This window comes from Lycium ferocissimum, chromosome 6 (genome assembly GCF_029784015.1).
Source record: "Lycium ferocissimum isolate CSIRO_LF1 chromosome 6, AGI_CSIRO_Lferr_CH_V1, whole genome shotgun sequence".
NCBI lineage: Eukaryota > Viridiplantae > Streptophyta > Magnoliopsida > Solanales > Solanaceae > Lycium > Lycium ferocissimum.
The window spans coordinates 58,210,608-58,230,704 of record NC_081347.1 but is presented as its reverse complement, the minus strand read 5'-3'; the positions used below and the strand labels follow the sequence as shown (position 1 = coordinate 58,230,704).

At 33.2% G+C, this 20,097-nt stretch overlaps 2 protein-coding genes across 2 annotated transcripts; both read left to right on the top strand.

The window, feature by feature from the left end:
* The first annotated feature begins 98 nt into the window (after window positions 1–98).
* Window positions 99–1,808, top strand: LOC132061432 (uncharacterized). Its single transcript, XM_059454253.1, has 2 exons — window positions 99–461; window positions 549–1,808. The coding sequence occupies exons 1-2, from the start codon at window positions 99–101 to the stop codon at window positions 1,137–1,139; spliced, it is 954 nt and encodes a 317-aa protein (XP_059310236.1). The 3' UTR covers window positions 1,140–1,808.
* Window positions 1,809–17,581: 15,773 nt separating this feature from the next.
* Window positions 17,582–19,235, top strand: LOC132059887 (AP2/ERF and B3 domain-containing transcription repressor RAV2-like). Its single transcript, XM_059452732.1, has one exon. It carries the CDS (start codon window positions 17,904–17,906, stop codon window positions 19,029–19,031), a length of 1,128 nt encoding a protein of 375 aa, XP_059308715.1. The 5' UTR covers window positions 17,582–17,903; the 3' UTR covers window positions 19,032–19,235.
* Window positions 19,236–20,097: the final 862 nt, after the last annotated feature.

Here is a 20,097-nt window from a genome sequence, read left to right as displayed (position 1 = left end):
TATGTATAATGGATGTTTTATTTCCCCTTATATCCTCTGAATGGGTATAAGTGAAGTATGCTATTATCTAAACTATTTTAATTATGTAGTTGGCAACTATGCCGAAAAAGTCAAAAGCAGACTCAAGTGATACAGAGGCTTCAGATAATTCTTCTATTGTTTGGTCACAAGTCATGGATGATGTGTTAATTGACGCATACCACCATGAGCACATTGACGGAAATAGGGTTGGTGGAACATTCACTTCAACTGCATTGAATAATATACTAATGAAACTTCAAGATAAATTTCCTAGCAAACTTTTCACAAAGGAGAAACTTCACAATCGTGTCAAGGTTATTAAAAGGCAGTTTACCAGGTGTTATGATATATTTCAAAATGGTGGATTGAGTGGGTTTGCATGGGATCCTACCACAAACAAGTGGTGTGCCGAATCAGAAGTATGGGATCAATTAATTCAGGTATTTTTTGTCTATTAACTTTTTCTTCTTCTTATTCGTGTACAATGATATTTTTCAATTCTTAATTAATGGTTTTTAAATATGTAGGCTAAGCCGGCAGCTAAGGAATGGAAGGACAAGCCAATCAGAAATTTTGATAAGTTACTTGTAATATATGGAAAAGATAGAGCTATTGGAAAGCATGCTGAGACTGGACCAGAAATGTTGAGAAGATGTGCTCGTGATAATTTGAAAAGACCAAGTACTACCTCTGTGAATATTGACGATATAGATGAACTGGTTTCTGAGAATGTTCCCTCCCTGGAAAATACAGAGGAATATGGTCAAGCTGAGCATGAGCAACCAACCGATGCTGCCGTTAAATTGAATGTCTCTTCACGAACACCGTTAACTAATAAGACTAAACGGGCAAAACAAGATCATGTTGGAGAAATGGCTACTTTGTTGAGAGGCGGGCTGGATCATTTGGCAAGTGCCATCAACCGTCTTTCAACACTACCACCGATTCCAGAGTTTGAGATATGGGCAATGGTAAATGAGATGGGATTGGAACCGACTTTGATCACAAGAGCTTATTCATATATTTGTCAACATGCAGACTTTTGTCGAATGCTGATTGGAGCCCCATGGGAAGCACGCAAATCACTAGTGTTGTCCGCGATGTGTGATGAAAATTGAGTTAGACTAGTATTCTTGATCTTATTATTATTACCTAGTAGTGGGTTTTGTTAGTAATTTATATTTTGATGTGATAAATTTTATGTTATGGATTAAAATTGTTGAATTGGTGTTTTCAACTATTATATCGTCACCAATGTAACAGGTATTTCTTGTGGTTGCTTTCAGTTGATTGAGGCTTATGGTTTGCTGGTGGATTCAAACCAATTGTCTAAGTTGTCGTGTATCTTTGTCCAACTAATCTCTTTTGGACATTTTTGATATCTTTAGTAATTTATTTGTTGATACATTCCATCTGTACAGTGCTTTTAACTTCGTATATTGAGTAAATGTACTGAGATTGAGGACTTATCTTCTCTATACGTGGAATACATAAACTTTTTGTTTCATATTATTGGAGAAGTTTTTTTGCTAATAATTGTTCATATGTTTCTGGAAGAATTAAAGGTTATAGAGTCAAAGAAAAAGAAGAAGAGAACAAAGCAGTTATTTATTGTCTTTTAAATTGGGATTATCCTAGTACTTGTTGATATTTTTAATAGTTATATTAATTAAAAGTATTTTAGTAAACCTACATGTTATTATACAAAGACCATACAAATTAAACCAAACAATAAGATGGTTATTAACCCACAAGAAACGATACAGTGTATCCAAACATTGTGTTCATTAATACAGTACAGTACAATACAATACCATACTGCACAACACCATACTGTACATTAATGAACCACGGGAAACCACCATCCAAACAGGGGGTTAGTGGCCAAGTAACTTGCTTTCCAAGTTACTTGATGGACATCCAATTAATATTTACAACACTCTCAAAATAGTAATCAAGACACATAAAATGAAATAGCGGAATTAGTTAGTTTTTAATTGGCTCTCCTTTTCAATATATAAGTCGTCGAATTATTTTGATAAGCCAGCACTCAACGCCAAAACCACGTCGTCTAATTTTTCGTCATCTTACTAGTCATGCATAAAACACGACGACAATTTCATCTTTACAGACGTATAATAATAGACTTTACTTTTTAGTGAGTCCAACTATATTGATGCAGCTTCCCACTACAAGAATAATTGATAGTTTTACCATCAGCACCATAGCTATATTATCTAGTTTTTCCTCATCTTACTAGAGTCATATGCATAAAGAAAAAACAATATTATCTTTTCAGACAAAATGTGCGTTCTTCGTCAGTGTAATCTACTTCATATTACAAGTTAACAGTTACATATATGACGCAGTCGATGTGCGTGATGAAGATTTGATTTGTCCATTTCTAGTCATATATCCATCACAAGTCATCTCCAACAAAAAACCGAAAAGAAAATATTGAGTTGGAAAGTGGTCCTAATTATTCCTACATTTATTTGGATAATCAGAAAGACTAAACAAGCCAATGAAAAGAAGCTATAGTTAAACCCCCACAATTTAATGTGCTTTTGAGGCATACATGCGCACTATAACTCCTCATGTGACAAAACAAGCCGTTTGGAGTTTGCTAGGGCCACTTTCCTAATTGGTGGTTGCTTAGGCAAATATATATAGTATTATCACTCTTAATTGGAGTAGCTAATCTTTGCTTAAAGGTGCCAAATAGGTGGGTTCAATCGGTTAAATTTGAACGGGTCAAAAATAAGCTTGTTAATAAGTAGCCGAGTTGGTGACTCATAAAAGATTACTTGGGCTGAGATAAACTGAACCAAAATAAGCTATATAATGGGTCATAACACAATAATATGCTCAACTCTCAACAAATTTTAATTTTTTTGTTTGTCTTTCTATACTTTGTTTAATTGTCACATAAAACTAGTAAACTTTCTTTTATGATAGTTATATACATCATATCAAACAGACAAAGAATTATTTATAATATTTTTACAAGGTTCCTCATTAGACAATTTGGCTACATATTTAGCTCAATTCATAGGTGGACTAAATTTGGATGACTCAAAATGAGTTGAATAATTGAAAAATGAACGTGTCATATTTTTCATGAACTAATCTTTCCACCCCTAATCTTGTTCTTCAAAGAATTAAAAAACTTAGCAGAGTTAGAAATGTACTTATTTGTTCCCTTTGGTCTTAGATAAGGATTAGGGGATTACAGTGAATTATCCACGTGTTAAATTAGATACTTAACGTTTTCAAAAGCAACTAATTAACTGAACCTTTAGTGGGATCAAACATAAGTTATGATATCTATAAGATGACGTTGAACATCTGTGCGTGGTAGTTAAGTATGGATTGGTTCTTCTTAATTAAACTATGCAAAATATAAAAAGGTGGGAATAGCTACTAAAAGTTCATGAGATAAGAATGCTTTAGATAAACTGTCCCACTGATCCAAATTTCTGACGTAGGTATAAAATCAATATTTTATCACAAAATTAGACCCTACCACTAATTTATGCAAAGATGATCCCATTTTTGAAAAGTTGATGTTCAGAAGATACCGCCAACAAATTTATAATTGTGGAAGGAATAACCATACAAAGAAATAGAGGAGTTGGTGGGGTGAGGCATGGGGGAATCATATTAATCTTATGAAATTTAAAGTAAGAAAATAAATAGATTAATCAAGTCATGAATCTTGATACATCGAGATCGATTTTGCATAACTTAACGTTGATTTGCTAGCTTTTTTGTTCTCTTCTAGTTGGTAGGTACATATAATTCGGTCTTAACACTCAGGACAAAATAAAATCTATATATATATAAAGTCTTGGGAATTAAAGCAAGATGCAGACGTTCCATAGAAGTGGGAAAGAGTTTTATCTTTTTCTCTCTCTTTTTTTTTTTTTAGCCTTTTCCTTCATTCTTTTCAATTTTATATTTTTCAAATTCATTTATTTGGCTGCTCTGTAAAATAAAAAGCCAAATGTACGCCTTTTGAGTACACCTTTTCCTCTTCATTGACCGTTTCTAACATAAATAAATGTTAAGAGGTTAACTGTTGCCTTTAATTTTATTGTCATTAGTATATACAAAAAATTAAAGGGTAATAACGTGGTGTTTAATTGGTGGAACTGTACGTTTTTACACTATCTTTATTGCCTTCTCCTCTAAGTTATATTCCAATTTAATAATCACTCGATGTGTTAAATATTTAAGCATTCTTAACTGAAGATTGTTGTTGTCACTTTTATGGGTGGAACAGGTATTGCATCTTGCTCTAGCAACCTAAAATTTTTATTTGTTTTTTTGCTGTTAGATGCTATTTATTTATATTTTTTCACTTATCGTTTTGGTTTAGGATATTATCAGTTGTTTCTAAGTTCATAAAAAGAGATATTTAGCAATGAGAAAATAAAATCGAAACTTGAAATTGTTGACAATAGTTTGATGAATAGGTTAAAAACTCAATAATTTAGGTATATGAAACACACAAAACAGTAATAGTTTAGGAATTTTTCTAACCTACTTAGATTTCCTCTTCTTCTTTTTCCCTTCGATTATCATTTGTTTTATGAAATTTCGCTTGTGATCTTATATATGTGTTTTATCTTGAGAATTTTGGTTTTGGAAATTAAAGTTGATCTTTGTTGTTTGTCTACAATTTTGGTGTACCTAACAATTTTCTGCTCCGTAGAAGCCAAAATGAGGTTATGTGCAAGATTCCTTAGGAAGTCACAGAAGTTTTTTTTTTTTTTTTTGGTTTTTCACTAGGTATTTGGTATCCGTATTGAAGCCCGATTAAATCTGATTCGTGGTGCTTAGGATCCATTCGGGAGAAGCATTCCCTATCAAGGATTTTCTATATCCAGGGCTCGAATCCGAGACCTCTGATTAAGAAAGGAGCAGACCCATCTTCTGCACCACATCCTTTGATGATAAGGCAGAGAAGTTAGAAAGTGGATGTTAACTTAGTATTTTCTCTTTCGATATCAACCAAACATTGTTTTCTTAATATTTTTTAAAATTAATTAGGTTTATTTGAGTTGCGCTTTTTTTATATTACTGGAATTTAGACGGCTTAATTTTACTTCTTATGATTGTTTATCCAACCCTTTTGATTTATTGGACTTCGTAATTCATATTTATTCATTTGTTTATGTAAGAAATTGTTTTTTCCTTCCTTTGCTTTTTTTTTCCTTGGATGGTTAACGATGTGTGATAAATTATCAAAGAGTATACATGTTGAAAAGGAAATTGTCTCAATATATAGATAGTAGACGATTTTTTTCGCTTTCATGCCAATTATTTATCAAATGTTTGCACATAAGAAAGTTTGATTTTAATTTGTGAAAACCAATATAAATAGTTATATTTGAGTCTAGACATAATTGATTGGTTAATAATATAATATTTAGAACTTAATTTACCTGATTTAGCATCTAACAGCCAATGATAAAGAGTGAGTTGTGTTCAAACAACTTTTAATTAGGATAAACACATCTTTTATTATAATTTTGAATAAATATTTAAATGAATAGTTTGAATATGAGTGCATGCATTAAAAAAAAAAAAAAAAGAAGGATTGAGTTGAATTACCACACTGTTGATTCTGAATTTACTAGAGTTTACAAAAGATCGAAACTCAAAATAATGTTCAAGATGTGTTGGAATGTTTGGATTTCTTTAGAGATGAACAAGCTCATATGAATTGAATATATAATTATTACGAAGCATATGATCTTGATTGTAATGCATTTGATTTGTTACCTAATAACATATTTTATTGCTAATATTTTTTTCAAACATTTCATTCATATATATTTTTGTTTCGATGTACAACTAAAAAGTAATTTAAATATTTTTATTTATATGCTAAGTAGAAGTTGTAAGATGAAATTTATGTAATGTTAGTTTTACCTATCAATTTTCTTAATTACTCATTGCATCTTTCTTAATTACGTAAAAATATACTCCTATAAGATTCATGTGTTATATACAGGGGCGGATCTATGTAGTGGTGTGGGAGTGCCACGCCACCCGGTCGCCTCGGTTGAAACTATGTATATGTATGTATATATGTAAAATATAGTATAAAAGACCATCGTGCCACCCTGAATAACAATGGAGGCCATGGTGCCAATGGTTAGGTACTAGGTTTTCCTCCCAGATTATGTACATGTGTATGGTGGGTGACTGGGTGTATTATGCCAAAGCGATAGCTAATTTTCACTAACTCTTTTTTTCTTCTTTTTTTTCTCACAGGAATTTGGTAATATACTTAACAAATGAACAAGTCTTTATTTATCTTCTTTGGACTCGTAGCATTTCTCTTCCTTTTTATTTTAAGCATAAAATATCAGCAAGGCAATAAATAGTTTTCTTCTTCCTAAAAACTCTTTCTCTTCTCCCGAATCTTCTCCTCTCTCTTTGTCAAAATTTTAATGATTTTTTCCCTGCTGCTCTCTTCCTCATTGTTTCTTATCTTTAATTTTACATGTTATTTTATTTTATTTAAATGGTTTCACAAAATGCAAAAAAAAAGGGTATGTTGAGTCTTGGTTCACGCTGACTTCAAAAGATTTTTTTTTTTATGTTATAGTAGAAATTATGCTTGTAAGCTTGAGTTGATGTACCTATCTGAGCGTAATTTTTTCTATATAATATTTGGAATAATAATATTTGGAATAATATTTATCTACGTAAACCGAAAGACAAATAACCCGAACCGCAATCCAAAATTGATAAAACCGATCAAATGTTTAATTACTCTATTAATTGGACCGTGAAAATTGCAATACATCTACATTTACGGCACAATGACACCGGAACCTCCAAATTTTGAATCCGCTTCTAGTTATATAAGTGTACGAATTAGTTTTTAAATAAACCTAAATGCCTTTTTAATATAGAAAAGAGTGAAAATATTTAAATTTATTATTAGGATGCTCATATTTTTGCAGATTTTTTTTTGTGACCGCGCGGGTAGATGGTAATGTACGTGGATCGACATGCATTTATTCAACTTAGGATTACGGTGACTTATTTCCATCATCACAATAGTTATTAGAACTATTACTTTGGCAAATCAAAAACATCTAAATAATGAAATTATGAATTATCTCTTTTAGAGAGTTAACTGTTGTTAAGATCATAGGAGAAGGGTAATATAAGATGTACGACTTTTTTTTTTTTCCTCACACCTCATCTGTTAAACTTACTTAAAGAAGTCGGACGTCCATAATACGTCTGACGGCCAATGATAAAGAGTGAGTTGTGTTCAAACAACTTTTTAATTCGGATAAACGCATCTTTTATTATAATTTTGAATAAATATTTAAATGAATAGTGTGAATATGAGTGCATGCATTAAAAAAAAAAAAAAGGATTGAGTTAAATTACCACACTGTTAATTCTGAATTTACTAGATTTTACAAAAGATTGAAACTCAAAATAATGTTCAAGATGTGTTGGAATGTTTGGATTTCTTTAGAGATGAACAAGCTCATATGAATTGAATATATAATTATTACGAAGCATATGATCTTGATTGTAATGCATTTGATTTGTTGCCTAATAACATATTTTATTGCTAATATTTTTTTTCAAACATTTCATTCATATATATTTTTGTTTCGATGTACAACTAAAAAGTAATTTAAATATTTTTATTTATATGCTAGGTAGAAGTTATAAGATGAAATTTATGTAATGTTAGTTTTACCTACCAATTTTCTTAATTACTCATTGCATCTTTCTTAATTACGTAAAAACATATATAAGATTCATGTGTTATATACAGGGGCGGATCTATGTAGTGGCGTGGGAATGCCACACCAACCGGACGTACGCCTCGGTTGAAACTATGTATATGTATGTATATACGTGTAAGATATAGTATAAAAGACCATCGTGTCACCCTGAATAACAATGGAGGCCGTGGTGCCAACAGTTAGGCACTAGGTTTTCCTCCCAGATTCTGTACCTGTTTATGGTGGGTGACTGGGTGTATTGTGCCAAAGTGATAGCTAATTTTTACTGGCTTTCTTTTTCTTCTTTTTTTCTCACAGGAATTTGGTAATATACTTAACAGATGAACAAGTCTTTATTTATCTTCGTTGGACTCGTAGCATTTCTCTTCCTTTTTATTTTAAGCATAAAATACAAGCAAGACATTAAATAATTTTCTTCTTCCAAAAAACTCTTTCTCTTCTCCCGAATCTTCTCCTCTCTCTTCGTCAAAATTTTAATATTTTTTTCCCTGCTGCTCTCTTCCATTATTGTTTCTTATCTTTAATTTTACATGTTATTTTATTTTATTTAAATGATTTAACAAAATGTAAAAGAAAAGGATATGTTGAGTCTTGGTTCACGCTGACTTCAGATTTTTTATTTTTTTTTTATGTTAGAGTAGAAATTATGCTTGTAAGCTTGAGTTGATGTACCTATCTGAGTGTAATTTTTTCTATATAATATTTGGAATAATATTTGTCTGCGTAAATCGAAAAGACAAATAACCCGAACCGCAATCCAAAGTTGATAAAACCGATCAAACGTTTAATTACTCTATTAATTGGATACATCTACATTTACAGCACAGTGACACGCGGAACCTCTAAATTCTGAATCCGCCTCTAGTTATATAAGTGTACGAATTAGCTTTTAAATAAACCTAAATGCCTTTTTAATATAGAAAAGAGTGCAAATATTTAAATTTATTATTAGGATGCTCATATTTTTGCAGATTTTTTTTATGACCGCGCTTTGCGAAGGTAAATTCACTAGTAGTATAATATGGTAATGTACCGTGGTTCGACATGCATTTATTCAACTTAGGATTACGGTGACTTTTTTGCATCATCACAATAGTTATTAGAACTATTACTTTGGCAAATCAAAAACATCTAAATAATGAAATTATGAATTATCTCTTTTAGAGAGTTAACTGTTGTTAAGATAATAGGAGAAGGGTAAAATAAGATGTACGACTCTTTTTTCTCACACCTCATTTGTTAAACTTACTTAAAGAAGTCGGACGTCCATAATACTATTGTCAATGTAAATTAGACCAATTTATTACGTAATAATTCGCAAAATTAAGGTAATTATAAGAAAATTGACCTTTTCATAATCTAAAGGAAAACTCAAGGGTGGAGCGACCGAAACTATATATAATTAAATTACATTTTTACACTTTCTGTGGCACCTGAAGCAAAACTATCTGATTGAAACAGTGTTGCTCCCAAACGCACACGCAAGTATACGTGGTCGTATAAGTAATATAGGATTTCAAAGTCCAGATATCGTACCCACAGAGACTTAGATTTTATATTGTTCAACTAATTCAAATTCCGTTGTAACTATTCAAGAAGGTGACAATCAAAGTGTTTGTTTAGTCGGTGACAATCAAAGTGTTTGTTGTGACTAAACTAAAACTGAAAGTAAAACAATTGTGTATGAGTGTTTTAGTGACTGAGAAACTTGTGACGAAGACTGTAAGGTTTATCAGATGAGAGAAAGTTCCAGGGTTGGGGCTTTCGACAATCCAGTTGATCTTCTGACAATTCTATCTATCTTATTTCCTGGGTTACTAGTTGGCGGGTTAATTATAACTTTATAATATTTTTTCGAACTACTCACAAGCCTGTAGATGCTAATATAACGCCTATATTTCTATGGTCACCAAAGGTAACAACAACGCATTTACTTCTTCATAACCAACTAAGTAGGGCTAAAGGGTATATTTCTATCCTCAGTAGCGAAACGATTAAATCGAACAAACTCTATTTATTCTTATTACGTACGTGAATTTCCTCTTTCAAGTCCAACTCACTCACCATATATAGTGTCTAATTAGTTGTCACACCCCAACCTTGGTAAGGCGTGACTGGCACCCGGCACCTTACTGGGGCTGAGCGAACTAAGCTGTAACTTGCGTCTTCTATGTCTCGAATGGCATAATAAGGCCAAGGAGGCTAACTATGAATATAATATCATGCATATGTATATGTACAATGGGCTCACGATGCCGACGTAACCACTGACAAGACATAACTAAGCTGTATACAAGAAACTGTCTGCAAAGCCTCTATGAATAGGACTGAAGTATACAAGTCAGGACAAGGCCCCCGACATACCCGTAACACACAAAAATACATATACGAACCCAGACTCGGCAATGCTCCAGGAAGAAGTGGAGCCCACCAATCAAGACTAGTACCTGGAGGCAGCCTACTGTGGAAGATTCTCATCTCGTCTGTCTATACCTGCGGGCATGAACGCAACGTCCACAAGAAGGGACGTCAGTACGAATAGTGTACCAAGTATGTAAGGCGTAAATGTAACATAATAAACATATACTGCAAGAAGAAGGATAAGAATCAACCTGACACTTCTGACTTACCAATGAGAATCTAGTATGCATATCTCTTTATACTCTCATATATTTAACTACATCTATGTACAATACTGTGATCCTGATCTACGTATCTTCCTGGTGCTATCTACCCAACTGATTAGTGGTAACTTCCCGAGCGGCCGTAGCACGGTGGTAACTGCCCGTCCGATTACCGCCCGATGGTAGAGCACAACTGCCCGACTGATCAGTAGTAACTGCCCGACTGGCTGTAGCTCGGTGGTAATAACTACCCAACTAGCCGTAGCATGGTGGTAAATACATAGCTGCCCAACTGGACGTAGACCAGTGGTAAATATAATCAATATCATGACCCATCCTTCATAAGTAATCTCTATGCACTTCTCATGGTCATCACTTTTCCGTTATTGCGTACATGATCACATAAGACTTATAGGCACAAGCTTCGCATTAGGACTTCTTTCTCGCTTAACTAAACATTAACCAAAGCCTGAGATACATCATAAGCCTCTCTTCTAGCATCAAATACCTCATTAGGGATCCTCTACTAGCACTCTATTCATGTCCTGCAAAACATTGCTTAAGTACACATTTCTAAACTGATCGGAGTAACTTAAGGTCGGTAAATCTAACCTCCGATTAACATTATGGAACTATCATCAGAAACGTACCTCACTTTGAAAGAGCAAAATCATAAAATGAGATCAATATCAATGAATAACATCTATAGTCATGAAACGAGCTCAATGATATCATAAGAACATCGAGAACTATAAGCTTTGGTACTTCTAGAAACAGGGTTATTGAAGATATCATGTATAGGTTCACAACAAAGGAATCATGCCCTAAGAAAGAAAGGTTAGCCTTACATACCTGGAAGCTTATTTTTCTACTTTCTAACTTACTTCCCGTCTTGCAATCTACATAAGATCATTTGAAGTCTCGTAATCTACATATGAAACCATTCATACTATTGTTAGGCTTATCGTCATATGCTTGTCTTAAGCCTTCAAATTAAATCCCCTTAAAATCTGCCGAAATTCGGGCAGCATCTCCCCCGTTTATATTCCTAGCCCGAAATCACAATACCAACAACCGACACAACTACAACAACACTAACACCAACAACAACATCATCAATACCAAAATATTCCATAAAACAACCCACACGATGTTTATCAACATACAATAACAATAAACACTTCCTTTCTTCCCAATCAAGGAGCATAATCTCATCAACACATCAACAACATTAGATACCATCCATATACATGTAAATCAGCCCAATAACACAGCCACAACATGCTCAAAACAGTCCATAAACTCAACAACTACAACACAACACTTTATGACCTTTCCTCCATAATTATTTTCATTTTTAAGACTTGCTAAACCTTCTAATCAACTCAACATAAGAGATAGGATGAAGAACATACCTTGAAGAACTTTAGCCACACCAACTTTCTTCAAGACCAAACTCACCACTACATCAAGTAGAAACAAGAAAAATCACTTTTCATGAACTAGTTTGGTGTAATCTTGTTGAATTCTTGATTTAAGGGATTGTAAGTGTTTAAGAGAAGTGTATGGATGTGTCTAGAACTCCCAAAAAGTGTAAATGATGAAAAAAAGTGGAATAATAGGGTATTTATACCCCTTGATAATCGGTTCCACCGACTTTCCAAGTGGGGCCCGCGGGGAGCCATTTGGCAGCTTGGAGGCTTATCTTGAAATGCCCATAACTCACTATTCCGATGTCGTTTTGACAAATGGTTTGTTGCGTTGGAAACTAGACTTCCTGAACTTCAATTTTGGCTTTTGTTTCACTTCAAAACTCCTGAATACTAGGAGATATACCCCTCTAAAGTTAACCCAAAATTTCTGTCCAAAATTCTACCAACGTTTTTTCAAATTTTCGACAAACTTATTTTCTTCGATTTGCTTGATCCCGGAATCTTCCGAAACTCTCCATACATGATATTTATCATTAATCATACTTGATGATGGTCATGTCCTTTGGTTCTAAGGTTGTCCTTCCCGGTTACGACTTACAAGATCGTAATTCATCCTTTATTTCATTGTTACGCACTTCTCATGGCTTGTACCTTCCAAAACTTCATGGGACGTCTCCGATACTCCATTAATACGGTGAAATATGTGGCGTGCTCATGCTCTGAAAGTGCGAGGTGTAACATTAGTGATCAAATAATTAATTAAATAATTAAGCACAAGAATAAATAAGCAACCCAAAATATGGAAATTTAATAGATAGAAATTGTCGCTAAACCAACTATCATGTCTTTCGCCACAACACTAGAATTAAGAAGTTTAGCTACTCATGATTTTAGATGAAGAACAAGAATTCATGAATAATCTAGGGTTGAAAAGAAGAAAATAAAATAAACCTAGAGAGAGAAAGTAAAGATGATGGCTTACAAGTCTTAACAAAAATCCCAGCACATCATTAACAACTAATAAAACGTCCATTTATAGTCTAGGGTTTAGAACTAAAATAATTAGACCAAATCCTAATCAAAACGGGAGAACTGGCAGCATTCCCGCATTACACCTGCGACGCGGGTGTCCTCTGAGATTCCTAATTTTGCTTTGGTCCGAGACTGTTTTTCCCATCTTCTACCCGCGACGCGGGTCTCACACCTGGAAGTCATTTCCGCGATGCGGGCCTAACGCCCATGTTCCTTCAGTTGTCCAAAATTCTTCTAAGAGTCGCGAGATCCTCCCGTTAACTAATGCACGCAGAATCACCTCCACATTCACCCAAAACTGCTCGGTTTCTTATCATTTGTCCTCATTGTACCTAAACACACAAAACATACCAACATAAGCACGGATACAACGATTCCACCATAGAAAATGCGATTAAAGTACTAAGGACGAGAGGTAAAGTGACACTAAATATAGATACTTGTGCCAAATATCAAATAGATAGATGAGAAGAAAGAGAATAGCCACCTATCGTATTCACGGTCGATGGTGTCGGAGGAATTATCACTGCTATTGAATCAGATTTTATCATACCTCAAGGGGAACTAATCTCCCATGACAAATACCTATTTGCGCGAAGCCAACCTATGATTAGAAAGAAAGAAGCAGGAACAAAAATAAAAGAAGAAATCAAAATTAGTGAATCTCACATATTATACCAGGTTAATACCGTTACAAATATTTATTTTAAATTATCTATTAATTATATTAAATAAAATAAATAAAATAATATATCTGCAATTACCTAATAAGTGATCTTATTCATATAATTTTTCTTTATATTGTCCATGCACAAAACTTAAATATGAATAACAAGGAACTGACTAGCTAGACATTAATTAGACCTAGTCAATGCCTCCTTAAATAAGTTATACAATTGACTAGGTCACTAGGCCGACTAAATGTGATATTGCATAATTATTGGGGAAGAAAATTAAATGTTTTCAAATTTATAAATAGCTCTGAAGTGTCTTGACCCAGTCAGTGCTTCCTCCAATAAGCTATTCAATTGACTCAGTTGACTTTAATGTAAAACGGCAAAATTGCTGGGGAAGAAATGAATCTTCAGATTACAAGGTGTTTAGACTCAGTCAATGACTCCTCAAATAAGCATCTAATGATACCATCTTCGAATTCTCTTCCTTTGTTTTCCTTTACTTTTTCGCAAAGGAATAAAGGAGTAAGTAAAAGAAAAAGGACTTATTGGATTGGTATATACACCAAAACATGCTAAATATATCATGACTAAGTAAAAACTAAGTTAAGAATATGTGTCAGTTAACCATGATTAAATTATATCATATATGAAGGAAATAATTTGTGTATTATTATTTCTTATAATTTCAGTATAATTTATTATTAATTTATTTTAGAAAGAGTACCATCAAGCACTGTGGTAAAATGTATAAGATTCACTCACTCTTAAGTAGTGATCTCGAATTTGAGCCCTGAAAATTTAAAAAAAAAAAAAAAAAAACGCATTTTATCAATGAAGAACGGCCTCATGTGACGAACCAATATATTCATTCACACTAGCGTAAGTGATGGCAGCAATTAAGAGACAAAATTATACCTAGTCTGTAGCCAACTCCAAGTGTACCATAAATATGCGGTCAATCCACATGCATAAGCTTTATTATTAGGCTTTTTGTAGTTTAAATAATCAAATATATGTGAGACCGAACTCTAAAAACAATTGACAGTCTGAAGAAGAAAACAAAAACAACAGTTAGAAATTAGAACTAAGAAATTAGATAGTTAATCTCAAAAATTGTGGAATTGAAGGGTTAACTCACTTGGTGAACTCTCTGTCTTCCACAATTGAGTTGGAATGTTCAAATTCATTAGTAGCATAGCATTTTCTTTCTCTTCCCTTGTCTTTCTCCCTCCATTAATGTAATAAAATAATAATAAGAATTATTGTTTATATTGTCATTAATAAAAGGTAGCTAATGATTTCAGGAATGGGAAATTATAAAAGATTATTACAAGTGTATACGAGTAGATTATAAGTACATAATAAAACAAGCAAGGGAATCTTGAAATGGGACCAGTAAGACAAATTGGAAGTCGCCAATGGTGTCTAACGCACTTGTTTTATCGATCAACTTGGCAGCATATATACATTTTTTTTTTGTATTAATGATTCTTTCCGTACATAATCATCCATTTTCTAATGCACTCAGTCCTGATTTTCAATCAAAATTCTTGAATCAATAACTGTTTGCAATAAGTCAAAAATTTAATTTAAAATAAGAATAAAATACGTAAATTTTATTCTCAACTTATCTCGAAAAGTCAGTTAGGCATTTTAATTTTGTGGGAGACCCTCCATCCTTGTTTGAAGAAAAAAATAAAAATAAAAAATAAAAGGGTTGACCGAAGTCGAACCAATGGCAGAGCCACCTTGTACAAGAGGATTTAACCGACACCTTTATGAAAAAAATTTACATAAATAGGTCAGTTTTTTTTTTTTTAAGTACCGCATGTTTATATTTTTTATATTCTAAATCCTTTTAGTGAAAATTCTTACACAAACTCATATAAAAACTATATTTTCAGCGTCCTGTAAAATAAATATGACCTAAGTAACATTCAGTGGAGTGAAGTGGAGGGAGTAATAAGGTTGACTCTAGCAAATAAAGACAAATTGAAGATGGATAGACGAATCAAATCCTACCAGGTAAGGTTTTATGGGGAAAATTCTTGTTGGATGTGTTTATTCAAGTCCATCCATCCTCTTATTTAACATTTGCCCATGACACCTCCCATCCTATTGGGAAGCTGAAATCAGGGGAAAATACATCAAAGTACTGACAAAATATATAAATTTACTCTTAAAAAATGTCCATTTGTATCTTATCTGATGCTCATAGGGCAGCTCGGTACACGAAATATCCTACGTTTGTGCTTGGTCTGAAAAAGGATCGCATCTTAAGGATATGTGATGTAGACGTAATCTGTAAAATGTCAAATAGAATGTACAAAAATTGAAGATTGTCAAAACGGGTTTAGTTAATAAATAGTTTTCATTAGCGCCCAAAAAGATTTGTACCAAATTTTACAGATTGTAATGCGTTAAAAACTGGTTCATAACCCAACCTGCCTAATACTATGTTTTAAATTATTTGTGACGTAAACTACAAATCACACGGATATAATTTTATTATTGTTCCAAGGGCCCCTCATCTTATCTAATGTTGATATTACATCAAAATCTTTTCTAATATTTTGTTGTTGCTTTTAAAACATCATCTCATTCCAGATAAACTTCAAGAAAAGGAAGGATGCCCAATACCATTCTTATTGATCAGCAGCAGCTAGCACCAAAGCTCAGGGGGGATGAACTTACACATGGTCCACTCTCATGTGAACACCACCAACTTGATTATATATCTAGCTAGCCCCACCTATCATATATATATATATGGAGCCCACAACACGTACATTCATGTTAATTTTGTGATATTGTCGGTGTCAGAATTAATTTATGTACATTTCGATTATTCATTACGTATTTTGGTACTTCTAATTAAGGTATTGAATAACTCTGTTCTCCAAAGTTTTTGGTTAAAATCTTCTCCTCGCCTGTGCCCCTGCACCCCTCTTCCAATTCAAACAATATTTAACTCAACAATTAGAGAATTATTCAAAATTTTAATATGTGGATACAAAGTTCCACTGTCCACTAGCTTTAAAATGATAAAGTACTCCCTCCGTTTTAATTTGTGTATTTTAAAAAAATATTGTCATTTTCTATATTTAATAATGCATTAATTCAATATTTTTAGGAATAATATAATGTGCATGCTCAAGACTACAAGTTTGATACGTTATAAACATTTTTAATTTGAGATCACAAGATTCAAATTTTTTTAATTTTTTTTAACTTTCTTAGGCCCCGTTTGTCCATAGATACAAAAAAAAAATCATTTTTTTTTTAATTTTGGAGTTGGAGTTGGAGTTGGAGTTGTGTTTGGCCATAGTTTTTGAAATTGTAGTTTTTGGTGAAATGTAGTTGTAAAAAAGAAAAAAAAATTAAAAATAATTTTTTTAAGTTTTTGATATTCTGGAATACAACTTCAAGTTGTATTCAAAATTCTCATGGTCAAACGCTGATTCCGGAAAAAAGTGAAAAAAAAATTCCGGAATAAAGTGAATAATTCTTATGGCCAAACAGGGGCTTAATTTTGAGCCCATCAAACTAAGATGCAAAAATAAAATGGATAGCTAGAGTACGTCAAATATCATATACGAAGTATTCTTTTATTGTTTCATTCAAATGATGAATTTGTACGTTGGTATAAATATGTATTATGCCACCAACCTCACCCCACTGTATATACGTACACCATATATTAGTTATTTGCCCACCCAACTCCTCATCCTCAACAATATATACCCCATCTTTAGTACATACCACTCAATTCCTCCCCCACCCTACCATCTTTGAATCTTCCCAGTCCTTTTAACTTATTGGCTTCTGGTTGACCCACAATACCCACGTCTTAATATCTTCAAAAACAATACTAATAATATAAAAAAACTATAAACAATTTGCATGACCAGTTGTATTAAACAATATGCTGCAGACAAAACTTAGGCAGATTTCTTATATATATGGGCATTCAACGATTTCATCTATCAACAACCCCAATTCACACTTCTTTAGCGCTCTCTCTCTCTCTCTCTCTCTCTCTCTCTCTCTTTATCTTCCTCTCTTTTGCAAAATCAAATTCCTCAAACTTCACATTTTACAAACACTCTCTTCTTTCTCATATCAAACACAACAAGAAACTAAAAATATCACTGCAGAAAAGAAATAGAAATTAGTTACGAAGCTCGTCCTAATCTGCACTAAATTGCTCGTAGCTAGCATAAATTTTTGATAATCTACTTATTCGTCACTTAATAGCAACAGATTTTGCTGTTTAACTACAAAATTTATCTGTCGCTAATTCCTGTTTTTTTTCAGTACTGAATGGACGGAAGTTGCATGGATCAAGAGATCAGCACAATTAGTGATTCTTCATCAATTGCTCCGTCACTAACATCAACTTTTCCGGCGAGTTTGCACCGAATGGGAAGTGGAGGCAGCGTTATAATAGACGCAGAATTAAATGGTATAGAAGCAGAGTCCAAGAATAATAATAATAATAAACTTCCTTCTTCAAGATTCAAAGGTGTAGTCCCTCAGCCAAATGGTCGATGGGGTGCACAAATATACGAGAAACATCAAAGAATTTGGCTTGGAACTTTCAACAATGAAGATGAAGCAGCAAAAGCTTATGATATCGCCGCACAGAGATTCCGTGGCAGAGACGCCGTAACGAATTTCAAGCCCTTGTTTGATAATTGCAAAAAAGAGGAAATTGAGATTGAGATATCGTTTTTGAATTCTCGTTCTAAGGCAGAAATCGTCGACATGCTACGTAAACACACGTATAGTGACGAACTTGAACATATGAAAAAGGTTTATACTTTCGAGAATAATGGAAAAAGCAGTGGGGCGACTTTTTCATTTAATAATGAAAAAGTCACGAACAGAGCTCGCGAACTGCTTTTTGAAAAAGCAGTTACACCGAGCGATGTGGGAAAGCTTAATAGGCTTGTGATTCCCAAACAACACGCAGAGAGATATTTCCCTTTGAGGGAAAATGGTGATAGTAGTACTTCTAAAGGGGTGTTGCTAAATTTGGAAGATATGAATGGGAAAGTTTGGAGATTTCGATATTCGTATTGGAATAGTAGCCAAAGTTACGTGCTAACTAAAGGGTGGAGTCGTTTTGTTAAGGAGAAGAAGTTGAAGGCTGGAGATATTGTTAGTTTTGAACGATCTACTGGAGTTGGAGTTGATGATAAGCGGCTTTATATTGACTGGAAGGCTAGAAAATCTAGCGGTCCAGTTTTGGATAAAATACAAGTTCAAGTTGAGCCAGTAAAAATGGTGAGATTATTTGGAGTTAATATATGCAAGGTACAAGATGTAAGTGGTAATGTTGTTGAAAATAATTGCAATAGTGGCGGTGGTGGCAAAAGAATGAGGGAGATGGAGTTGTTGGCATTTGAGTGTAGCAAGAAACAAAGGGTTATAATTGATGCCTTGTGAACACTAACTATATTTTTCTTTTGTTTGTAATTTTTTTTCTTTTTTTCTTTTTGTACTTCAAGCCGGCTCTTAGATGTTCCAATTGCTAACTATCAATTGTACATTAGTATTATTAGAAAAAGGATGGCTCAAAAGGAGAGCTTATCTCAATTATTATGAAAACACACATGAAAGAAGGAACTAGAGACAAGAAATTAATTTTTATATGTGAGTCTCTAGCTTATTATGTTCAAGATTTTGAACTCTCTTTATCTTATGTCAAGATTTTGAACTCTCTTTATCTTATGTCTTTCAAGTTTCACGAGTTTGGGGAATACCATGCTTTACGTTTTTAGGTGTTCTTCTCGATCTACCAAAAGGATCTCTATGATACCCTACATATAACATCTTTTTCTCTCACATGCACACACACATTCATTGACTAGATTAAGAATCTTAAGGTGAGTCATTTGATGTTTTGAGCCGGTGAATGATTATTGTGTAAAGGCAAAAGGGAATTTGATCAGTTCTATTATCTCACTATTAACACTGCTAGAAATAGAGGTTTTTTCCACTGATATTCAGTGAAATTTATTCTATAAAACATGATTTTTCCACCTCCTTCCCACTGAACCTGCTCACTGGAAAAACGCATGGTGGAAAACAGATTCCAATTGAAATACTAGGAAACTTTCCAATTTTTCCATGTGAAAACACTACGATTTAGTTTTTTCTCATCGACATTCAGTGGGAAATAGCCACTGAACATTTTTTAGTGGGAAAATAGTATTTTTTTTTTTTTTTTTGTAAAAAGATAGGAACTAGCGACGTACAAATTCTGTAGCTATATAATAAGATCCATTGCTAATCCTATTTAGCAGCGGATTGTTAAAAAAATCTATTAGCTATGAGCATAGGCGGATGGAGCACCATAGCTTGGGATTCAATTGAACTCCAAACTTTCGATGCGGGGTATAAATTTATATGTAAAAATTTATTAAAATTACAATAAATAGTAGATATGAACTCATAACTTTAGAAATATAATGGTTTAGTGCTAAAAATTTAAGATGTTGAACCCCTAAAA